At 50.9% G+C, this 20,673-nt stretch overlaps 1 protein-coding gene across 2 annotated transcripts in view; it reads left to right on the plus strand.

Moving 5' to 3' along the window:
- The window catches only part of TTC7A (tetratricopeptide repeat domain 7A), a 106,510-nt gene that overhangs the window by 3,056 nt on the left and 82,781 nt on the right, over window positions 1–20,673 (plus strand). For both annotated transcript variants that reach the window (XM_070429155.1, XM_070429154.1), the window contains exons 2-3: window positions 5,358–5,521; window positions 10,519–10,687. In XM_070429155.1, coding sequence (XP_070285256.1) covers window positions 5,358–5,521; window positions 10,519–10,687 — 333 coding nt within the window. The remainder of the gene's footprint in view (window positions 1–5,357; window positions 5,522–10,518; window positions 10,688–20,673) is intronic.

Below are 20,673 nucleotides of genomic sequence, written 5' to 3' on the forward strand. Positions count from 1 at the left end.
TGGATTGTCTGCTATCTTGGTTCTCTCCATGGGGGTTCTTCTTTTTTTTCCCTATAAAAGCCCTTTTCCTCTCTTTCTTTCTTTCTTTCTTTCTTTCTTTCTTTCTTTCTTTCTTTCTTTCTTTCTTTCTCTCTCTCTCTCTCTCTCTCTCTCTCTCTCTCTCTCTCTCTCTCTCTCTCTCTCTTTCTTTTTTTGTTAATCCTCACCCAAGGATATTTTCTCCATTGATTTTCATAGAGAGTGGAAGGGAGAATGAGAGAGAGAAACATCAACCTAGGTACATACCCTTGACCAGAATCGAACCCAAGACCCTTCTGTCCATGGGCTGACACTCTATCCACTGAGCCAAATTGTCTAGGGTTCCATTGGGTTCTTGATCACTTGAGGGACTGAGAGGCTGTTTTCTGTGGGGTGGTGTTGTTGGAACTGACCCCCCGCAACTCAGGAGGGAGTTCCTTAAAGTCCCACCTGTTGGACTCTTCTAGTCAGTGACTGGAAGCTTTAACAGTTATATAACTTGGGAGAGGGGAAGAAGGTACTGAGGGGGAGCCAACCCTCAGTTGAAACCCATTTTCCAGACTGAGGCCCTGAGGCCCTGCCGCATCTGTGGGGTTTCCCTCAGAAGCTAGAAATCCCAAAGCATGGATTTCACTGCAGGGAGTAGGAGGGGAGGGCCCCGCTGAGGGGGCTTCTTGCTGGTCTGGTGGGAGTGAAGGACTAGGAGAAGCTCCCTCAGAAAGGCCCCTACCCCCTTTTCCCGTCTGGGGAGGCCGCTCCCCACCACCCACCCAGGGGGAAGGTGGTTGCTCCTTTTTGCACACTTACTTTCAAACTCACATCCGGTTTAGATTCAGGATGGAGCAGGGGAACCCCGGAGTACAGCTCTCTGTGGTGGGGTTTGTTCGCGTGAAAACAAAGAGCCTATCCAAGTGGTTAAAGAGTGTTTCTTCAGATGAAGTGAGAAGGGGTGTTGGAGGCAGGTGGCCTCTTACTGGTTTCAGCCTCTTCCTTCTCTGTCAACGCTTGGAAGGCCCCCACCCTCTGCAGCCCTGTGAGGTGAGCAGCTGTGGAGACCGCCACGTCCCCATGTGACCTGGTGAGGAGGGGCCTGGTCTGGACGCCAGGCTTGCTGGCTGAATCCAGGTTTCCAGACAGCGAATTGTCAGGTTTTGGGGAGGGGAACACTGTCCTGCAAATGTGGGTGTGGGGAGGAGGCAGGTGTCCTTGAAGTGGGTCTCTGTGACCTGGCACCCTGGAGAGGCCTGGAGAAGATGGGAGCAGAGAGGAAGCTAGCTGCCAGAGTCCTTCAAAACAAGGTGGGTGGGCAGACAGAGTGGCCACTAGGTGGTGGTCTCATTTGAGTCTCTGTCAGGGGCAGGGGGCTGGGCTGGGCTGGGCTGGCTGCCAGAATCAGCACCCAGGCTCCCGGAGTCTCATTCTGTCAAGAAGGGGGTGCCCCCAGCAGGGGAGAAGCTGGACCCCTTGCCCAAACCATGTAGGGAGTAGATTTTGGACAGTACGACGATAAAAAGCGATTTGTTCTACCTTCAGAGAAGGACAGGGAAGCCTCTATACACCTGGATTCTCGTCTAACAACTGAAAATCAAGAACTTTTAATTTTAAAATATCCTTCAGTTCCATAGACTGGCCAGTTGAGAATAATAGGATGGAAAGAAAGGGGGCGGGGGGAGGGGAGGAAGAGAAAGATTGGTGCAGGGAGAAGTGAGCAAGAAAGAAAAGAAAGTAAATTCCCAACACCTACTGAGTGTCTGCTAAACAAAACAGAATGAGTGGGGGTGAAGAGGAGGGAAAATGGCTCTGGAGAAGGACCTGAAGTGTTAATTTATAAAATAGTCTGAAACTCGTAATTCTTATGCCTGCCCTTGGAATTAGTATTAATCCTTTTATCTTTTTTAATGATTTTATTGATTTGAGAGAGAGAGAAAGGGAGAGGGAGAGAGAGAAACATTGATCAGTTTGCCTCCAGCACGCACCCAATCGGGGATCGACTTGACCACATGGGTACGTGCCTGACAAGTAATGGAACCAGTAACCTTTTGGTGCACAGGATGATGCTCCAACCAACTGAGCCACCGGCCAGGGCACTATTAGTTTTTAACCTTAGACTGTTCTTTATTTCTAAAGTATCTGAAGCTTTGCTCTGCATGGAATGCAAGGGAGACAGATTATTCTTTGGCTGTGCTATTTTATTGTTATGGGCTGTGGCCGTAATACTATTGCTTATTTTTATTTTCATTTATAAAATGGGAATAATATTTACCTTTTAGGGCCGTGCTGATTAAATGATACTTTATAATAAAATACCTGGCACTCAGTAGGGCCTCAACAAATATTAGTCTCCCTTATTCATTAAAAGGTGAAGGGATTAGCTAAAGAACATATATGCAGAGCCCATGCACACAGACGATAGTGATGTGAGGGCCAAGGAGGGGGAGCCGGGGCTGGGTGGAGTGGGGGTGGGGGGGAGAAATGCTGGCCATCTGCAATAGTGTCAACCATAGAACATGTACATTTTTTTTTAAAAAGTGCTCTTGTGGTTTAGAGCAGTGCTTCTCAAATGATCTGTGAGGACCAGTTTTATGATTTTTAATTCCCAATCTGATGTGCTCTGATACTTTCATAAGATACACAAACGTTTACCCTCCAATTTTTTTATTATTCGATTCAACAGATTCAAAATCATTCTGTCACGTTATTGTCAACCTTTGTTGAACGTGTACTCTAAGTTTCTGCACTTACCTCCAGGGACTGGGTCAAACACTCACAGACCTACCGGTTCTAGTCCGGGGACCACACTTTGAGCAACAAGCGTTCAGAGGACACTCCCAGAATTTTGAGGAGCGGTGCGTGCCCTGGGGAGTATTTCAAGATTGAGGGTTGCCTGGAAGGAAGCTGGTTTCTCCAGGCCTGAAAGGAACCGAGCCAGTGAACCGTGGAGAGCTCTGGGCTGGGCAGTTGGGTGGCAGAGGCGGGGCCAGGTGGCTGGGCGGCTCTCCTGCTGCGCAGGTGGGGAGCTGGCTGTTGTAGAGCAGAGCGCTTGTGCACTCCCAGGAGGGCGGGACCCGTCCAGGAGGCAGAGCCCGGGGAGAGGCTGGTCCCTGCGAGGAACAGGTTCCTAACCCCACCCCTGGTTTTACAAAGGCAAAACAGGTGAGGGAGAGCAGTTTGCCTAGAGGTGCGCCTTTCAGGCACCCGCTGCTAAGCATCCCACCACTCCTTCTGGCCAAGATTTGGAAATGACGCTCTAACCACTGAACAACTAACTGGCTAGGGCTGGATTCTGCTTTCTTATCAATTTATTTTGGAATTCATTCCTCCGTAATAGCACATACTGCGCTTCCTCGTTCCTTTTTATAGCAGCGTGGTGTCCCTTTTTATGGATGTCCCATGCTTTAATCAGCCTCCTGTTGGTGGACACACAGGTTTCCTCTAATTTCCTGCTATTACAAATAATGCTACAGGAATGACCTTATATGTAGGTGACTTTACACATTTGCAAGGACATCTGTAGAAGCAGAATTGCTGAGTCAGTGGCAATGTACAAAAATAATTTTGATATATGTTGCTAAATTGCCCTTTATAGAGATCCTACCAACTTCTATTCTATTAGTGATGGATGATAGTTTCAACCAGGTACTTGTCTGGCCATTTCCTCCAAATCTTAATTTGAGAAATCAAGAGGTAGGTATAGCAAAGGATCCGCTAAAAGGCTATGGCATCCCTAGAGGGAACTGTGACTGTCCTCGGGACTCTGGGCTTTTGGGATGTTCTCTGCATGGAATCTCCCTTATGGATGGAGAATCTTCAGAGGCATGCAGTTTGGAACCAGTGGCTTTGTTTTGTTACTCTTTTTTATTAAAAAAAAATGTTTTTATTGATTTCAGAGAGAGGAAGGGAAAGGGAGAGAGAGATAGAAACATCAATGATGAGGAGAATCATTGATCGGCTGTCTCCTGCATGCCCCCCACTGGGGATCAAGCCTGCAACCCGGGCATGTGCCCTGACCAGGAATCGAACTAAGACCTCCTGGTTCATGGGTTGACATTCAAGCAGTGAGCCCCACTGGCCTGGCTGGAACCAGTGGCTTTGAGTTGTGACTAAACTGAGGTGGTCCTAAGAGTGAGGAATTCGTGGCACCCCCGGGTAGGTGGCAGGAGAAAGAGCTCTATGAAGAGATGGGTCCAAGCACACATTCCTGGAGACATTTTGGAGTGGCACGCAACTCCCTGAGGCTTGTGGCTGCCTCCTGGGGTAGTGGTGAGGGTCCAGTTCACTCCGCAGATATTTCCTGGGCACCGATGTGAGTAGTGGGCCTGATCCTCACCCAGTTGAAGGGGAAGGACAATGAGCCAGTCACATCAAGCACTACCTCCCGAGGCCATCATGAAAGCACACTTGACCTCTGGCCCTGCACACTGAGCCCCCGAATTCTACTCTCACCCGAGTCACTTTTCCTGAAGGTAGCAGGAATATGGTGGTCACTAGATTGGCGTTTTCAATGTGGTGGGGGAGGCAGCAAATTAAACCAAGCAGTATAAATTCACCTGCCAGGCGGTGAGGTCTGCAGATAAGCTGGCATATGTGAGAGAACCCCAGAAAGTGCCGGTACTGAACCTGTTCAAGGCTTTGCCTTGCTGACAAGCAAATCTGCTTCCTACCTCAACTCTTCCCTTGGTTGCTAGGTTCTCCTTGGGTCATGTTAAATAAAATGCTTTCAAAATGGAGAAAACCAAATGTGGTTTTATGGAAATTAGGAGCACGTGAAAATGCATTATTAAACTGTCTCATATCATTTTCTCCTCTGGTCATTTGGGGAAATTCCTTCTTGGTCTAAGAACTTATTGTAGGGAGTGGCTATAGGGTCAAGCCCCGGACTGACCTGTGGCAGAGCCACATACAAGTCCCAGCTTGGAGGGCAGAGCCCTCCTGGCACAATTAAGCTTGACCCAGTAGCCACTCCCTGCACTTATTACCCACAATGGGTCATGGGTGTGACTTTGTGCCTCATTTTCAATTCTGAAGTTCTGGTAATAAGTCCCAAATCCTGGAAACTGCCTCCCCAACCACTAAACTAAAGAAAATAAACCCAAAGGAGCGATTTATGCTGGTACAACGGTAGAATGCCTGCTGGTGTGTGTGTGTGTGTGTGTGTGTGTGTGTGTGTGTGTGTGTGGTGTGGTGTGTTTAAGGCTGTTTAAGTTTATGGAAACAGTGCCGTCATTGATTTTCTCGGACCTGGGAAATTTATGTGCTGGGATCGGGTGGTTGGGTCTCTACAGGGACAAGTCCCAGTCTCCACATGTGCCGTGCTCAGGGATCACTGCCCTGTTTTTCAGATGACTTTGGAAAATTGCTCCTGGCTGAGTCCCTCCTGGAGCAGTGTTTGAAGGAGAACAATGCCAAGATAAAAGACTCCATCCCTTTGCTGGAGAAGAATGAGCCGAAGATGAACGAAGCCAAAAACTATCTGAGTAGTATCCTCAACCATGGGAAGCTGTCGGTAAGTTGTCAGCCCTCCGAGTCTGGGGCCACCTTTCCTCTCCTGCCTCCTATCTGCTCTCAACCTCCCTGAGTTATTCCGTCACCTGAGCAGCATGTGTCCCTCAGGGTTGGCCTTGTGCTATTCAGTACAGTAGCCACTAGCCACATATACGCTTGAAATGTGGCTAATCCAAATTGAGATGTGCTATAAGCATAAAACATACACTGGAGTTTGAAGACTTAGTACAAAACAAAGAATGTAAAAGATCATTAATACTTTACATTGATTACATGTTCAGATGATAGAATGAATTGAGTTGAATAAAATTGTTAAAATTAATTTGACCCTTTCTAATGTGTCTAGAACATTTTATTAGAACATTTAAATTACACATATGGCGTAAATTATATTTCTATTGGGCAGTGCTTGGTTGACTTAGTATGTGCCTGGTCCTGTGTGCTCTTTGGGGGTCTCAGGGAAACAGTGAGCCCAAGATCTAGTTGGAAACAGGCAAACATACAGAGCTGGTTAGTGACGGAAGAGCTCAACAGGGCAAGCCAGTTTAAGTCCAAGTGCATTTATTGAGCACCTACTGTATGCAAGACACCGAGGGAAGTATAGTCACAGCTTTCTCTAGACCTTTACTACTCAAAGCATGGTCTGCCCACCTATAGATTGGGCATGATCTGGAAGCTGGTTATAAATGCAAAATCTGAATCAGAATCTGCATTTAAGAAGCTCTCTGGGTGATTATTGCACATTAACATTTGAGACTGTTCTAGATTACAGAGTACCCTGAGCTACAGTAGAGGTATTAATATGTCATTAGAGACCCAAAGAAGATATAATGTTTCTAGAAATATTCTAAAGTAATATATTTATTAACCTAAGCATTTGGTTACAACCTACTATGTGCAAGGCATTGTGTTATGTACTTTGAGGGCAATAAAGATGAGTTCAGCATGGACCCTGTCCTCCGGGAGATTGTAGGTCTACTGCGAAGATAATTCCTATCAGCACACTGTCCAGGGTGGACTCTGACACAAGCCACAGGCATGTGTACATGCACAGGCAAGTCTGAGGGGAACAGTCCTGGGGGTGAGGTAGGTGTTAACTTGGAGATGGTAATATTAGAATTGGACCTGGGGAGGGCTGGGCCTTGAAGTGGGAGGAGATGGGCATATAGAGATAGGACAGAGCGACAGAGCATTCCAAGCTAAGGAAGCAGTGTGTAATCTAGGGGTTCCTCTTGTAAGAGTTGCATTAAAATATGTCAGTTAGGAAGAGTAAAAGGGAATGGTGGGTAATTAGGTTATAAAAGTACAGTGGGTCCAGAGAATGGGGACTGGAACACCACACCAAGAAGCACACGGCTTTTTCTGTAAGCAGTGCGGGGAGAGTGTTCTGGAAGTTTAAGGTTACCGCCTTTAGACTCATTGCTGTGATGGGATGGTTGAGGCTCTGGGAGATTTCGTATTGGATTAAAATAGCTGCTTGACCCTGAGCATGTCCCCTGACCTCTTGGGCCCTCCAGTTCCCCATCTACCAATCAAAAGGGTTGGACATGATTGGTGAGTCCCAAGCTCTTCCCACTAAGACCTCTTTTAATTTTTTTCTTTCCAGTAGATGCCATTAAATATTTAAAAATTGTTTTTAAAATAAATAGGACTTAGGCTTATTGTAAAAAATTCACCACATAAACAAGTGGTTTGAATAATAAATAAAAGGCCTTGTTGGCCACCCCTCAAAACCCTACCCCATTCCCATCCCCATAGTTGAGCACTGGTAACATTGGGCATGTGTCCCACACTCCTTTCTCTATGTGTTAACCAACACGCGTGCACACAGATAGAGCTTTCTTTTCTTATTAGAGTCACAGGCTACATATTTGACAAGTTGCTCTTTTGCACTGAGAACTTTCACTTGGAGCTTTCTCCATGCCAATGCCTCTTCCTTTGTATTGGCCTAATAGTAAACTCATGTATTGTTGTGGAAAACTGTGTTGTTTATTTTATATCGCAGATTTTACCATGCTTTATTCATCAAAGACATACAGAGTCACTGATAACACGGAGAAATTCCCTGTTATCCAGGCCAAAGCCAAAAAAATTTACATGGATCAGGCAAAATAAAATATTAAAAGTAATTTATGGGGTTCTCTATCTTGCCCCAAAGGCTGGAGTATGGCTGAGGAGGGGGTGATTTTTTCTGGCAGCAGATGAAATCCCAGGTGGATTCCTGTATAGTAACTGATGGGACGAGGAGAGTGGAGAGGCGGATCCTGGGGCATCTCCTCAAGGTAGTTTGAAACCTACTCTTGGTGGCCTGCCCAGCTCAGCTCTGTGGAGGTCGGTGAAAACAACCATTTGTCATAACTTGTGATCCACTGAGCGCCAGGCATGGCACCATCTCCTGGGTGCCTCTTCTAACCCTCTCAATGGCATTTTCTAGTATCCCCATTCTCCAGGTGAAGAAAGTGAGACCCAAGAGAGGTTAGTCACTTAGCCAAGGACCATAGCTGCAGCTCCAGGACTTACACACAGGCCTGTTTGTCTTCACCTCTCAAGTCCTCATGCTCTTTGCTACTTCTCGGTGCTGTGTCCCTACGTCCTGGAATGGGAACAAGATAATGACAGATGACTCGTACTAATGTTAGTGATGATGGTGACACTTTGGCTCTTACAGGTCCCATTTTGCCTCCGTGAAGCATTTCTTCATCTCTCCTCTCCTCTCACCTTGGTATTCACATGCGGTCGTTCTCCCCTGTCCGTTGACAGAGACAATGAGGCACAAAGACTAGGTGACAGGCCTGCTCTACAGCAGAGGGACTGTTCCCCAGACTGAGCGACTTCCTGCGTAGCCTCCTTCCACTGGGCCCGGGCTCTGTGGTTCCCTGACTATTGGGTTGACAGGCCAAGAACATTTCAAATTCAAATGCACGGGTCCCACAGTGTGGCCAACTTTCAAATCTGCCAAATATGGACATTGAAAAAATAACAGCAAAGCTGTACCATTCTCTATTACCATCATAACACCAAAAGGCAAGATGAATATGCTTTCAGAATTAAGGGCAGCTTTTTAAATAGTATAAATTCAGCTTTATGAAACATTCCCACATTGTCCTTAATGTGTCCCCAGCTAGGTGGAAGCTCTGTTGTAAACTGTCATTGGTCCACCAGGAACCACCTAGCGCCACCCTATCATCATGCCCTGAAACTTGTCCTTTGGAGCGTAGCTGCCCTTTTCCCCATTTACAGCAGAACAGGATAATAATAATAATAATTACTCATGCCCTGTATTTATCATGTTTCTTTCTAAAGAAAAGTTCAAAGCTCTTTTCTGGACTTTGCCCTATTAATGCTCTTGGCATAGCTGTGATGGGAGGTGAGGAGTAGGTGTTAGGATCTGGCCCTCACGATGGGAAAACGAGGCCGAGCAAGGAGGAAACATGCCTGTGGCTTGAGACCAGTGCAGAGAATAGCAGAGATGTTGCCTGCCTTGGAGGAACCGTGGGCTGCATGCCCCTGGGGGTGTGTAATGTATGGCCCTGGCCCAGGGAGGGGGTGGCCTACTGGGGAGACCAAATTCAGCCTTTGTGAGTTAATCAGTAGTCAGCAGGTCAGGCTTGCAAGAGCTGACTGGGCCCATTTGGTAGAGGCATTGTAGGAATTCAGCAGGAGGGAGCTCCCTGGTAGTCAGGGAGGCTTCCAGGAGGAGGTAGGCCTGAGCAAGACCCCAGAGGATGGAGGAGGAGCTAGATAGCTTGAGGGAAGGGGAGACTGTTCCAGATAGGGAGCCTGTGTGAGCAAAGGCAAAGGTAGAATGTGTATTTACAAAACCCAAAAGACCATGAGGAAGGAGAATTTGGCTGTGCCATGCTCCATTCTCTTAGTTGGCTTCGGAGAGGGCAGTAGATGGTGCGGAGTGGTGGAAGCTTCCCTTGCGGTCTGTCACTGTGCCCCAGAGTCAGTCACTGTGCCCTAGAGTCTGATCGCCCTGCAGGGAGTCAGGGGCAGCTTCTTCCTGCGGAGACAGGCTGGGTTGGGAACCAGTGCTACTTCTCCAGGGAGCTCTGTGGACAGAATGGATGCTGCGTGGTGGGACAGTGCCTGCAGCCTGGACAAAGGGGTGGTGGGCCTGCTGAGCATAGAAATGAAGACAGCAGACTAGAGTAGGGAGCCCCAAAGGTGGGAGATCTGGAATCCAGGCTGGCCCACGTCGAAGGCCATAATTCTGGGGCTGGGCCAACCAGACCTCCTCGAGGCCTGAGAGTCCTTGTATGGGATGCAGACTTGGGCATAAGCACCACTTGGAAAAGTAAGGCAGAGAGAACGGGTTTGAATTCAGACACTTGATTGGGCACTTTTATTACCTGTTTCTGATAAGATGGGACGGTGGCCGGTCAGGCCTTCACTCTCCTCCTCCCTTCTGCCCCACACTGCTGATGTCGCCCCCCTCCCCACAGAGGTCCTGCTGTGGTACGGGGGCTTCAGCTTGAGGCCTGTCACCTGCATGGTTCTCTCCAAGGCCTTCCACCTAATTGTGTATTTGTGTATATTTACGCACCCCCACCCCAAATTATATCAGGCCCCACAAAACGGGGCTGGGTCCCTGGCTCCTCACTTGCATTGAGAACAAGTGTCTGAACTCCCAAGTGCCAGCCTTTGCTGCAGCCTCTGGGGGCTGCAGGAGAGAGAAGGCAGCCCAGTCTGCAGGCTGCCTGCAGTGGAGCAGGGTGCATACAACACACACGTGAAACAGTTAGGGGCTCCTAAGAGGATTTCAATACCAATGTCAAGAATTTCAATAAGTAGGCCATGGACTGCAGGTGTGGAGAGAAGGGAGCCCTGGGCATGTGCTTGAAGGTCAGAAAAGGCTTCCTGCAGGAGGCTTCTGAGCAGGGTCTTAGGCAGATCATCATGGCTCCAGTGAAAGGGTGCTCATCCTACCTGTTGGGGTGGGTGAGGCAGGGACTTTGGGCCAGGAGCCTGCTAATGCGGTCCTTGTCCTTTCAGTCAAGGTACATGTGTGAGGCCATGCTGATCCTGGGCAAGCTGCATTACGTGGAGGGCTCCTACCGGGATGCCATCAGCATGTATGCGAGGGCCGGGATCGATGACATGTCCATGGAGAACAAGCCCCTGTATCAGATGCGGCTGCTGGCAGAGGCCTTTGTCATCAAAGGTAGGTGTGGGCACCGCTGGGGCTCCCCACCCATGCCCTGCTCGTTACACTCAGGTTCCCTTGTGCCAGGAGCAGGTGGTAGCTGTAGGGCAGCAGATGCTGGGTTGAGGGTGAGCCTGCTGGGCCGATGTCCAAAATACGTCACCTCTGGGTAGTGCCCAGGACCTGACCAGCTAGGTGGACACCAGTAGTCACTGGGCATGCTGGCTGACGGCAGGCACCAGGCTGGATGTCAGAAGACTCAGGTTCTCACCCAGGCTCTGTCGACAGCTAGCTGCCCACTGTGTGCCCTTGCGCAAATCACCTCGTCACCTTTCTTGGCCGCAGCTGACTGATTGGTAAGACAGGGCTGTAATACCTGCCCTCACAGGGTTACCATGACCAAGAGGAATTAGTTGTGTAACCAGGTTGAGAAAGGCTTAAAAATGTGCCACCCTGTTGTCAGGCTGGTGCCAGTGGCTCACAATGACTACAAATCGGGTGCTTGATGATACAGAGCAGTCTGTCACTGCTCAGATATTTGTTGGGCACCTGGTGTGAGTGCCCCGGGGAGGGGAGGTGGTGGCAGGGCCCAGTGACGGGCAGGTCAGAACCAGTTCCTAGGGTGAGGGGGTGCTCTGGTGGAGGCCCCGGCACACAGGGTCAGTGATGTAGGAATTTTACGATATAGGGGGTTGTGAATGGCCCACCTGGGGTAATAGTGCCACTGAACTGGACCCCAAAAGTGTTTCATGTTAGTAGAAGCCCCCCCAAACTTTGTACCTCGGGCTCCTTCTTCCCAGGGTCCAGAAACGCTGGGATCACAGAGCCTGAGGCGTGGCCCTCTGTCCAGGAATCTTGAATGTTTGGTCATCTCCCTATTTTAGCACAAACCAATCCCCAGAGAAAAGTCTAGAAACGTGTGTGGCCCTGTGGGGATTTGGTGTCCGGCATTGGCAGACTATATGTTACCCTCTTTCCAACACGGAGAGGGACGTTCTCTCCATCTTACATATGGGGAAACTGAGGCCCAGAGAAGCTCTGTGCCTTGTACAAAGTTACCCAGAGATTTGAGGTGGAGCCAGGACAGGAACCTCTACTCTCTGACGTCGGCCTTGGAATATGAGCCCCCACCCCCATTCCTCTGTCTCCCTAGGATCCTAGGGAATTGGCTGTGATGTCTGTGCAGGGCATAGCCTCCTGGTCCCTGGCTGATGGGGCTTCCTGATGGCTGTTGTCCACTGCTGGGGCCCGGACCCCTTTCCCCATTGAGAGACTGTTCACGCCATCCCAGGAAATCTGCCAAGAATGTCACCCTGGACAGACCCGGCACCAGCCTGCGCAGGGCAGGTGCCCCTCTGGGGTGGTCCAGTCTGTGGGCTCTTCTCCCTTTGCTCTCTCGTTCCCTTCTCTGGGCCCCTGGCACAGGCCAGTCTTGGGGGGCGATCTTCATTTGGCATTTGGGACCTTTGGGCCTCTTGGAAACCACTTCTGCCACAGATTTCCCGAACCTAACACCTTTCCTTGGGGGTCCTTTCCAGCACTTTCTTCCTGTAGAACTGGCTTGGTGCCTACTGCTCCCTGTCTCCTGCTCTCTACTCTTTCCAGCACGCCTCCAGCTTCTTGGTGGTCAGAGGTCCTGCAGGGGAGGTAAGGAACCGGGCACCAAGGCGTGGGCTGCTCGGTCGTGGGCTGTGCCAGCTCCCCGCCCCTCACTGACTGCACGTGGCCTCCCACTTGCCTGCCTCCTCTCTGCCTGTCCTCCCTGTCCTGTGGCAGTGACTGTGCCCGCTGCTTGGCATGCCGAGGCTCACCTGGCCCTGCGTGTGCTTGACGGAGACCATGCATGTGGCCTCCAGAGTGTGCATGATGTTGCTTTTCCTAGGTCTGGGGGGCACCCAGTGGGTTTCCCCATGCACAGAGTAGGGGATGGGGATGGCTGGTCATTGGTCCTGACTCCATTTATGAGCAAGAGGGTGTGTTATTCAGTTCGGGCTGCCAAAGCAAAATACTATAGACTGGGTGGCTTAAACAACAGTAATTTATTTCTCACAGTTCTGGAGGCTGGGAAGTTCAAGATCAAGGTACCAGCAGGGTTGGTATCTGTCTCCTTGGGCCTCTCCCGGCCTCCTTCAGCCCTGAGTAGGAGCTGTGGCCCCCAGTAGAGCCCTGCACCCCTGTCCTGGGGTCTGCTTAGTACAGAAGCAGCCCAAGGCCATGGTGTCAGTGGACGAGTTGCCCAGAAAATTTGTTTTTATATGTCAGCATCAGTCACTTTGGCTCAGAATGGGGAGCCTGCCCCACTCCTACCCTATTCCCCCAGCCCTGCAATGGCCCCGTTGTGACTTCTTCCAAACCCTTGCCCTCTGCCCAAGCATGTCAGACCAGGGGATGGCCCTGGGAAAGGAAATGTTCCCAGTCCATTCCAGGTTCAGATGGTAGGTGCTGCAGCCCACCACCACTTTGGTTTGTGTATGTGTGTGTGGGGGGCGAGGGGGGGGGGGGAAGCAGGGGGAGAAGCTTCCATTTACTTTGTATTTAAAAACAATCCTATATATAAAAAAAAAACTAATATGCAAATCGAGCGAATGGCAGAATGACCGGTCGCTATGACCCACACTGATCACCAGGTGGCAGATGCTCAATGCAGGAGCTGCCCCCTGGTGGTCAGTGCACTATCACAGGGGGAGCGCCACTCAGCCAGAAGCTGGGCTCACAGCTGGCGAGCCCATCGGTGGTGGCGGGAGCCTCTCCTGCCTCCACAGCAGTGCTAAAGACCCCTGGGGGTGGGGGGTGTCCACCTGCTGGCTTAGGCCTGCTTCCCGCAGACATCCCCCAAAGGGTCCCGGACGGCGAGAGGATGCAGGCTGGGCTGAGGGAATGTTGTGCACCGGGCCTCTAGTCTAGAATAATTTGGTTTTGAGGCTCTTCTCGAAAGGTTGCCCACTCTCATAAAGCCCTTGGCAGGTCCCTGCTCCTTTGACTGTGCACTCTGGGCTGTCAGCCCTGCCTCTCCACTGAACTTAGAGCCCCTCGAGGACAGGTGGTGGCAACCCCAGTGCCCTCTCCCTCTTCTCCCTTCCCGAAGCCCCACACTCCAGCCAAATGAGGTCTGCTCCCAATGTACAACATGCCAGACAAACTCTCTTCCTTCACCTTTTCTTGGGCCACTGTCCTCGCACACGGATAGCCCTCACATTCCCTCAGTCACAGCTCAGGTGCCTCCTCCACCAGGAGGCTCCCCTTGGTTGTTGAGCTACAGCATTCTGTCCCTCTTTCAACCTCCCCAGTTACAGGGCAGTCAGTATGTTCCTCCTGCCAGGGGCCTGGCCTCTTATACTAGTAGTTGTACCCCAGCCCAGCTCTCACAGAGGAAAGTACAATTGGCAAGAAGTTGGTTGAGCAAGTGCCTATCAGGGATACCGAGAAGAACAGTTAAGGTCCCTTCCCTTGAGGGAGGCAGGCAGGCAGGTGAGCAAAGCCTGCAGCTGGTGTGCCCCAGCTCTAGGAAACAGCTGCTCAGGGGGAGGAGCTAAGCCTGCAGAGGCAGAACTGGTGAGTCACGAGCTACCTGGTGCTACTCTTTCCTGCCTGGTCTCTGCACCACAGGCCGTAGTGTCCGTGGAGTCTGCTGTTGGAAACACCAGGACATGCAAACACCCCTGAGGTGACCGGTCTATAGCTTATTGCCAGGGCCTGCTAGGGTGGGACAGTGGACCTGCTGCCTAGCTGTGGTGCCTTGGCCATGTGGCTGCCCCCAGTTCCATTCAGTGGGGACCTCTCGGGCCTTGACACCCAAGAGGGGCATTTGTGAATCCCCCCTGGGGCTGCAGCTCCTCAGCAGCCCACTTCCAAACGGGCTGCCACACCTGGGACAGCCTTTTGACTTGAGTGGTCTGAGGCCTCATTCGCCAGGTTTGGGGTCTGTCTGCCTCTGCCTCCCTAGAACTCCCTAGTAAGAAGCCTTTGGGCATTTGGCATTAGATCATCTTCATGGATGAGACACTAGAGCCAAAGACTGTGTTGACCCAGGGTCCTTGGATCTAGATCCAGGCCTAGAAGTATGTCTCTTAGCAGCAGACCCCTGGCTCCTCTCAGCACTCCCAGCCCTCAGTTTAATGGGTAAGCCATGGGCTAGGCTGGGGTACACACGCCCTTTGCCCCCTAGCGGCATCTGGTTGTCTAGCAGCATGTGAGAGCCACAGCAGGGGAGCCCGGTGATGTCCTGGGGTGTCAGGCCTTTCCCAGGCCCAGCCCCAGCTCCTCAGAGGGGCTGGTCTTCCTGCCTCCTCCGCACTACCTTCAGCAGGAGCAGAGAATGTCCAGCCCTGATTATCTGATGTGACCCTCGGCCACCTTGAATCGTTGTCCACAGGGAAGAGGGATCCTTAGCAAAGCTGTGTCATTCAGAGGGCTACCGAAGTGAAGCTTGCCCCCTCTTGTGGGCCCTACTCTGAGCCCAAAAAGTATCCACTGTAGCTGGTGTGCCCTGGCTCTATATTCTGGAATGTTCCACCAGCTGCCTTAAAGTACCAGCCTCCAGAGCCCAAGGTCTCGCCTCAAGACAAAATAGGCTGAATTTTAACTGCTGCTGCTATTTATCTCGAATTCCAGTTTCTTAGCTGGAAGGTGTCAAAATTCTCATTCCCGTACCTGACCTCTACTCAGCCAGTCCTATACTTCAGGAATTGTCCTCTCTGACAGCACATTTCTGGAATCAGTTTCCTTATAGCCAGGCTTACGGTTATAATGACAAAAATGCAGCTCCAACCATCTGGGAAAGCAACAACCCAAAGGGGGAGAGACTAGAAATGTACAGGCTCATGTAACTATTAAGTCGTTGGGGTGGGTGGCATCAGGCATAGCTGGATCCAGAAGCTCCCTGTGTTCTTTCTCAGCATCTCCAGGTTTACATGGTCCTGCAACACGGTACTCACAACCCGAGAAAGAGTGCCCCGGCGTCGTTCCCATCAACCTGGCCGGGTCTCATGCCCACCTGGGACCAGTTACAGTGACCAGCACCTGGGTTGCTGGGTTGGTGCAGGGGTGGGATTTCCCCACTTGAATCTTGTGGACTGAGTTGGAGGAATGGCTCCCTCTAGGAAAACCAAGGTGCTGTTACCAAAGTAGGTGAAAGGTTCAGAGGGCAGAGCCTCAGAGCTGAGGCAGCACTGACTCACCTCAGGCTGCACCCGTAGTAACCGGGTCAGCATTTGACTTGGCTCTCTGGCTTTTGGGCTCATCCAGCAAGTACTGGTTTGATTGGACTGCTGTGTTCCAGAAGGGGGAGTGAGAGAGACCCAGCTAGTGCCGAGCCTTCCCAGGGAAGACTCACCTGCAGAGGCGTGAGAGCAATGCCTTCCAGGTAGAGTCCAAAGGGAAATGGAGGCGCTTGCTTAAAGGCGGGATGTAATCACACCTTCTTGGAGCTAAGAGGGGTGCCTGTCGGAGAAAGTGGGAAATAAGGAGGCATTGACAGCCCAGCAGGTGTCTCTCCATGCTGGTGTTCTAGAACTTGGGCCAGGTAGCCCCACCATGACCGTGTGGCTTACAGTCAGGCCTTCCTGTTGGTCAGCGCTGTGTCTGGTCTGTCTGGAGCAGAGGGGTCTGGACCCCAGACTCGAGGACAAGGCCTCTGTGGACCCAGGGTGACACGCTGCCCTCTTTTCAGCCGGTCCAAGCCCCAAGGGGTGTTCCCAGCTTTGATGGACACGCGGGGTGCTTCGGATCCTGTACCTTTGACATCTCAAACCTTTCCCGGTTCACCCCCCAAACGCCCCTGTGCCAGTGTCCACCTCTCAGAGGCCTGTTCCGTGTTGTAAGGCGTCCTTCCTCTCAAGCCTTCCTGTGCCGCTTCCATTTCTGGCACCAACTCAGTGTGGGAGGGATGTGGGGAATGACCCCCTGCCCTGAGTGTACTTTGGGGCTGGCTGTGGCCCCACAAATGAGGTGTAGGCCCCCTGAAAACCAGTGTGCCCCGTGTTTGAGCCTAGCCAACCCCTCTCGCTCACAGCCCCGCATCAGGGAGGCCGCAGGCCATGCTCTGAGCAGGCTTGCCTGCTGGCTGGCCAGTAAACGATTGGCCTGGCTATGGAGAAAAATGGCCCCATTCACCCAAAATACTGCAGTGAGATGCTAAATGGTGAAGGTGCTGTGGAAAGTAAAAATGTAAAAAATACTAAGCAGCCATGAGAATTTGATTTGCAAATTCTCTTCTCACCCCCACAAGATTTGTTGTTTTTGTTCTCTTTTAGTCAATACACCTCCAGCTATTCTGCTCTCACCTGGGGTTTTGTGGCTTATTAAAATTTTTTTTTAAAAAAAGAAAGAGCACCAGGCGTCCCCTAGGGCAGAATATGGTGACATATTTGATTCTGGTTTTGTTTTTTTAGTCCTGGATTGGCAGGAATTAGCTGTTTATTTTGGTTTCCTTCTCAAAGGGGCGTGGGCTGTTCGCCTTGCGGGGAAGGAGGTCAGCACTTTTGGTTCTGCAGCCCTGGCCCCAGGCTGCGGGCCATGGAGTAGGAGCCTGGCCTCCCGGATGGAGAGGCATGAGCAGGCCACTGTTGGGGCATCTCGGAAGGAGGCGGGTGTGTGAACTGTGTGCACACCAAGCCTTCGTTGAGTGTCTTTCTGGGCTGCAGCATACAAAACAGGGCAACACGGCAGACAGGCTCCCAGGAGGGGACACCCTGGGGCTGGAGCGGGGAAGTCGGTGTGCTCGCCCCACACCTTCTGTTGGCAGCCTTTTCCTCGTTGTGGGAGGCCACCCCGGAGAGTAGTCGGTGGGGGTGTGGGGTGTGAGCAGGGCTTCGAGGGGTGCATTTGAGAAACCAGCTTCAACACTAGGGTAGACAGCTGTAACTAACTGAGCCGTCAGCTACACCTGGGCTGGCCAGCAGCCTGCGATTTGGAACCTCTGACTAACTTGAGGGTAAGGAAAGACACCTGGAGTCTGGGCTGAGAGAGCAGACAGAATTGGAGCCAGAGACCTGGACCTAATCTGGACTCTGCCACTTCTAGCCGAGTGGTGGTGGGAGGAATCTCCTCGCCCTGAATTGGATTGTTTATGTGTCGTTCTAGGGAAGAGCTAACCCCTACCTGAGAGGTCATTGTGAGCATCACTTGGAAAGGTTTTCTGGCAGCATAGGTGCTGCTCGTTATAATGCCATCTACTCTCACTTTCACAGCGCCCTAGGAGGCAGGCATTGCTAATATGTAATCCCATTTTGTGTTTGGGGAAACTTGGATCTCTGTAAACATTTTGAGATATATCCTTCTATTGTTTTCCAGTTTTTTAATACTGGTTTATATGTGTGTGTTTTTAAACAAAAATAAGTTCATAAATCATACTTTTAATATATTTTTATTGATTTCAGAGAGGAAGGGAGAAAGATAGAAACATCGATGATGAGAATAATCGACCAGCTGCCTCCTGCACACCCCCTACTGGGGGTTGAGCCTGCACCCTTGGGCATGTGCCCTGACCGGGAACCTAACCGTGACCTCCTGGTTCATGGGTCGATGCTCAATCATTGAGCCACACCAGCCAGACATATTTTTTAAAGTTAATGTTTTTATGAAACAGTTTCCAGTACACATCGACATCACTACTTAAAGTGGCTGCGTAGCAAGCCTTTCAGTGTAAGGATCTTTTGTAGTTTAGCAAACTTATCCCATTATTGATCCTGTAGGTTAAATCTCATTTTTTTGTCCACCGATGGACACTTGGCTTGTACCACCTTTTGGCTGTTATGAATAATGCTGCTATGAATATGGGTGTACAGATATCTCTTCTGGACCTTCCTTTCAATTTTGGGGGGTATAAATACCCAGAAGTGAAGTTGCCAAGTCATATGGTAATTCTATTTTTAATTTTTTTGAGGAACTGCCTGGCTGTTTTCCACAGCGGCCGAACCATTTTACATTCCCACAGTTGCCCACTTTTGTGTGTGATTTATGAGGGTTCTTCCCTACCTGGCCTTGAGGCTTCCTCCCTAAGGGCTGAAACAGCGGCTTGCATTTCTTCCTCTCCCCACCCATGTGGGTGCCCTCTGTGGGGGCCCTGTGCTGTTGGACCTGCTGGGTAGGCGAGAGGGAGGGGTTCACCCGTGTGGAAAGTTCCGCAGCAGAGGAAGCATGGTGCTCTCCACCTCTGCAGCCAGGCCCAGGACCCCCAGGGTGGGGCTTCTTGGAAGGGCAGCTGTCTGGGATGTGATGAGTCATCCCAGGCTGAAGAGGCTGCCACCAGCCTGGGTGCCGAGCCCAGGGCTGTACCAGGATCAGCCTGCGTCCAAACCGAAAGTTAATGAAAGAAGCAAGCGCTCCTCTCAACCAGGGCCCTCCCTTGGCTGGTAGAGCTGGTGTTTTCACAGAAAGGCCCCTTTGCCAGTGGGAGTCGGGAGGTAGTGCCTGGCATTTCCTGCCCCGGCTCCTATCTGATTGACAAGCCTGTGTTACAACCCCCGGGGTCCTCCCAGGGCCTGGTGGCACCGGAGCAGCCCATCTCCATCTGGATCTAGTGTTGGAGTCCGGCCACTTGGGCAGAAGTGCTCAAAGGCAGAGGGCGAAGGGGAACCCACCAGCTGGAGTCCCCAGCATGTTTTCTATCAGATGTTTGTGGGCAGGAAAATGGACCTTTTTATGAGTCAAAGAGCAAACAGGAGGTAAAGAAGCCTCTTTGTATGGGCGGAACGGGTGACCCTGGTTGAGAAACGCCGTTGCCAGCTCCAGAAGCTTCTGTCCTGTGCATGTTGGAAATTATTTCCCAGAGACCACCTCAGTGACCGCGCCCGTCTGCTTCCATCCTTCAGTTCCCCAGAATCACAGATGCTTCCTTAATTTTAGGTAAATTATCATCCAGGAAGGGGCACAAATCTTAAGTGTATAATGTGATGAGTTGGACAAATGTAAATACCCATGTAACCAACACCCCAATAAAGACAAAGGCCATTTCCATCACCCCAGGACGTTCCTCGCCTTTTCTCAATTGGTCCTCTTCTCCGCCCCCCCGCCCCCTGGCAGTGATTGGTTGATTTCTATTAATATAGATTAATTTTTTTTCTTTGTTGAGTATTATTTAACTGAAATAATACAGCATGTACCTTTTGATCTGGCTCCTTCTGCACAATATAATTTCTGAGAGATTCGTCTATGTTGTATGTATATCAGGAGTTTGTCTTTTTGTTTATTTCTGAGTAGTATTACATTGTAAAAACAATTTGTTTATGAATTCTGCAAGAACTAGTTTTGGAACAGAGAGGGAGAAACCCAGTGGGCTCTGTACTCGGCATGAGTGTGTATGTTTGCTCATCCACGCTCCCATCCACTCACTCAGTGCCAGGCCCTGCTCTCACTGGGTGCCAAGATCAATCAGAAATGGGCAGAGAGGATGGTGACCATGTAGGACAAAGGCTCACGCAAGGAGATGCAGCTAAAACGTTCTGATGGTTTGAGGTTGGGGGGCTGAAGAAGGCTTCCAAAAGGAGGTGGTTTTGCTGTGAGCATCCAAGGACAATAGGATTTAGAATTCTCGAAGAATTGGGAACAGAAGGAGAAATGAAGCACAGGAGGCCCCCCAGACAGATGTTACTAAGTTCACTGCTTTGCGACCCCTCAACTGCAGGCCTGGGACCGGCAGCCTGAACCTGCCAGGCCACTGGCATGGTATATCTTAGTTCAGGGCCCATAGGCGGGGTAGGAGGGGAGCCAGCGGCACATCTCGGGCTGGGGGGCAGGGTGGCTTTGTTAAAACAGGGCCACGCTGCCTTCTGGAGTTGGCCGTGTCCTCCTGCCACCTGCAGCTGGTCTCCCAGGCTAGGTCTCAGGACAGCTTGTATGTTTGCCCCACCTTCCTGCTGGGCAGACAGGCCACATGACCGAGGAGCAGGGGCTGGGCCAGCACGGGCAGGGAGCAGTGGGGCCGCCTTCTGCCTTCTTTCTGCAGCTCCTCCACTACTCCATCTATTTCTCCTCCCCCTTTAGTCCTCTCCAGTGAGGAGCTGAAA

This window comes from Myotis yumanensis, unplaced genomic scaffold (assembly GCF_028538775.1).
Source record: "Myotis yumanensis isolate MYYU_CA2020_CCGP unplaced genomic scaffold, mMyoYum1.0.hap1 SCAF_11, whole genome shotgun sequence".
NCBI classification, from domain to species: Eukaryota; Metazoa; Chordata; class Mammalia; order Chiroptera; family Vespertilionidae; genus Myotis; species Myotis yumanensis.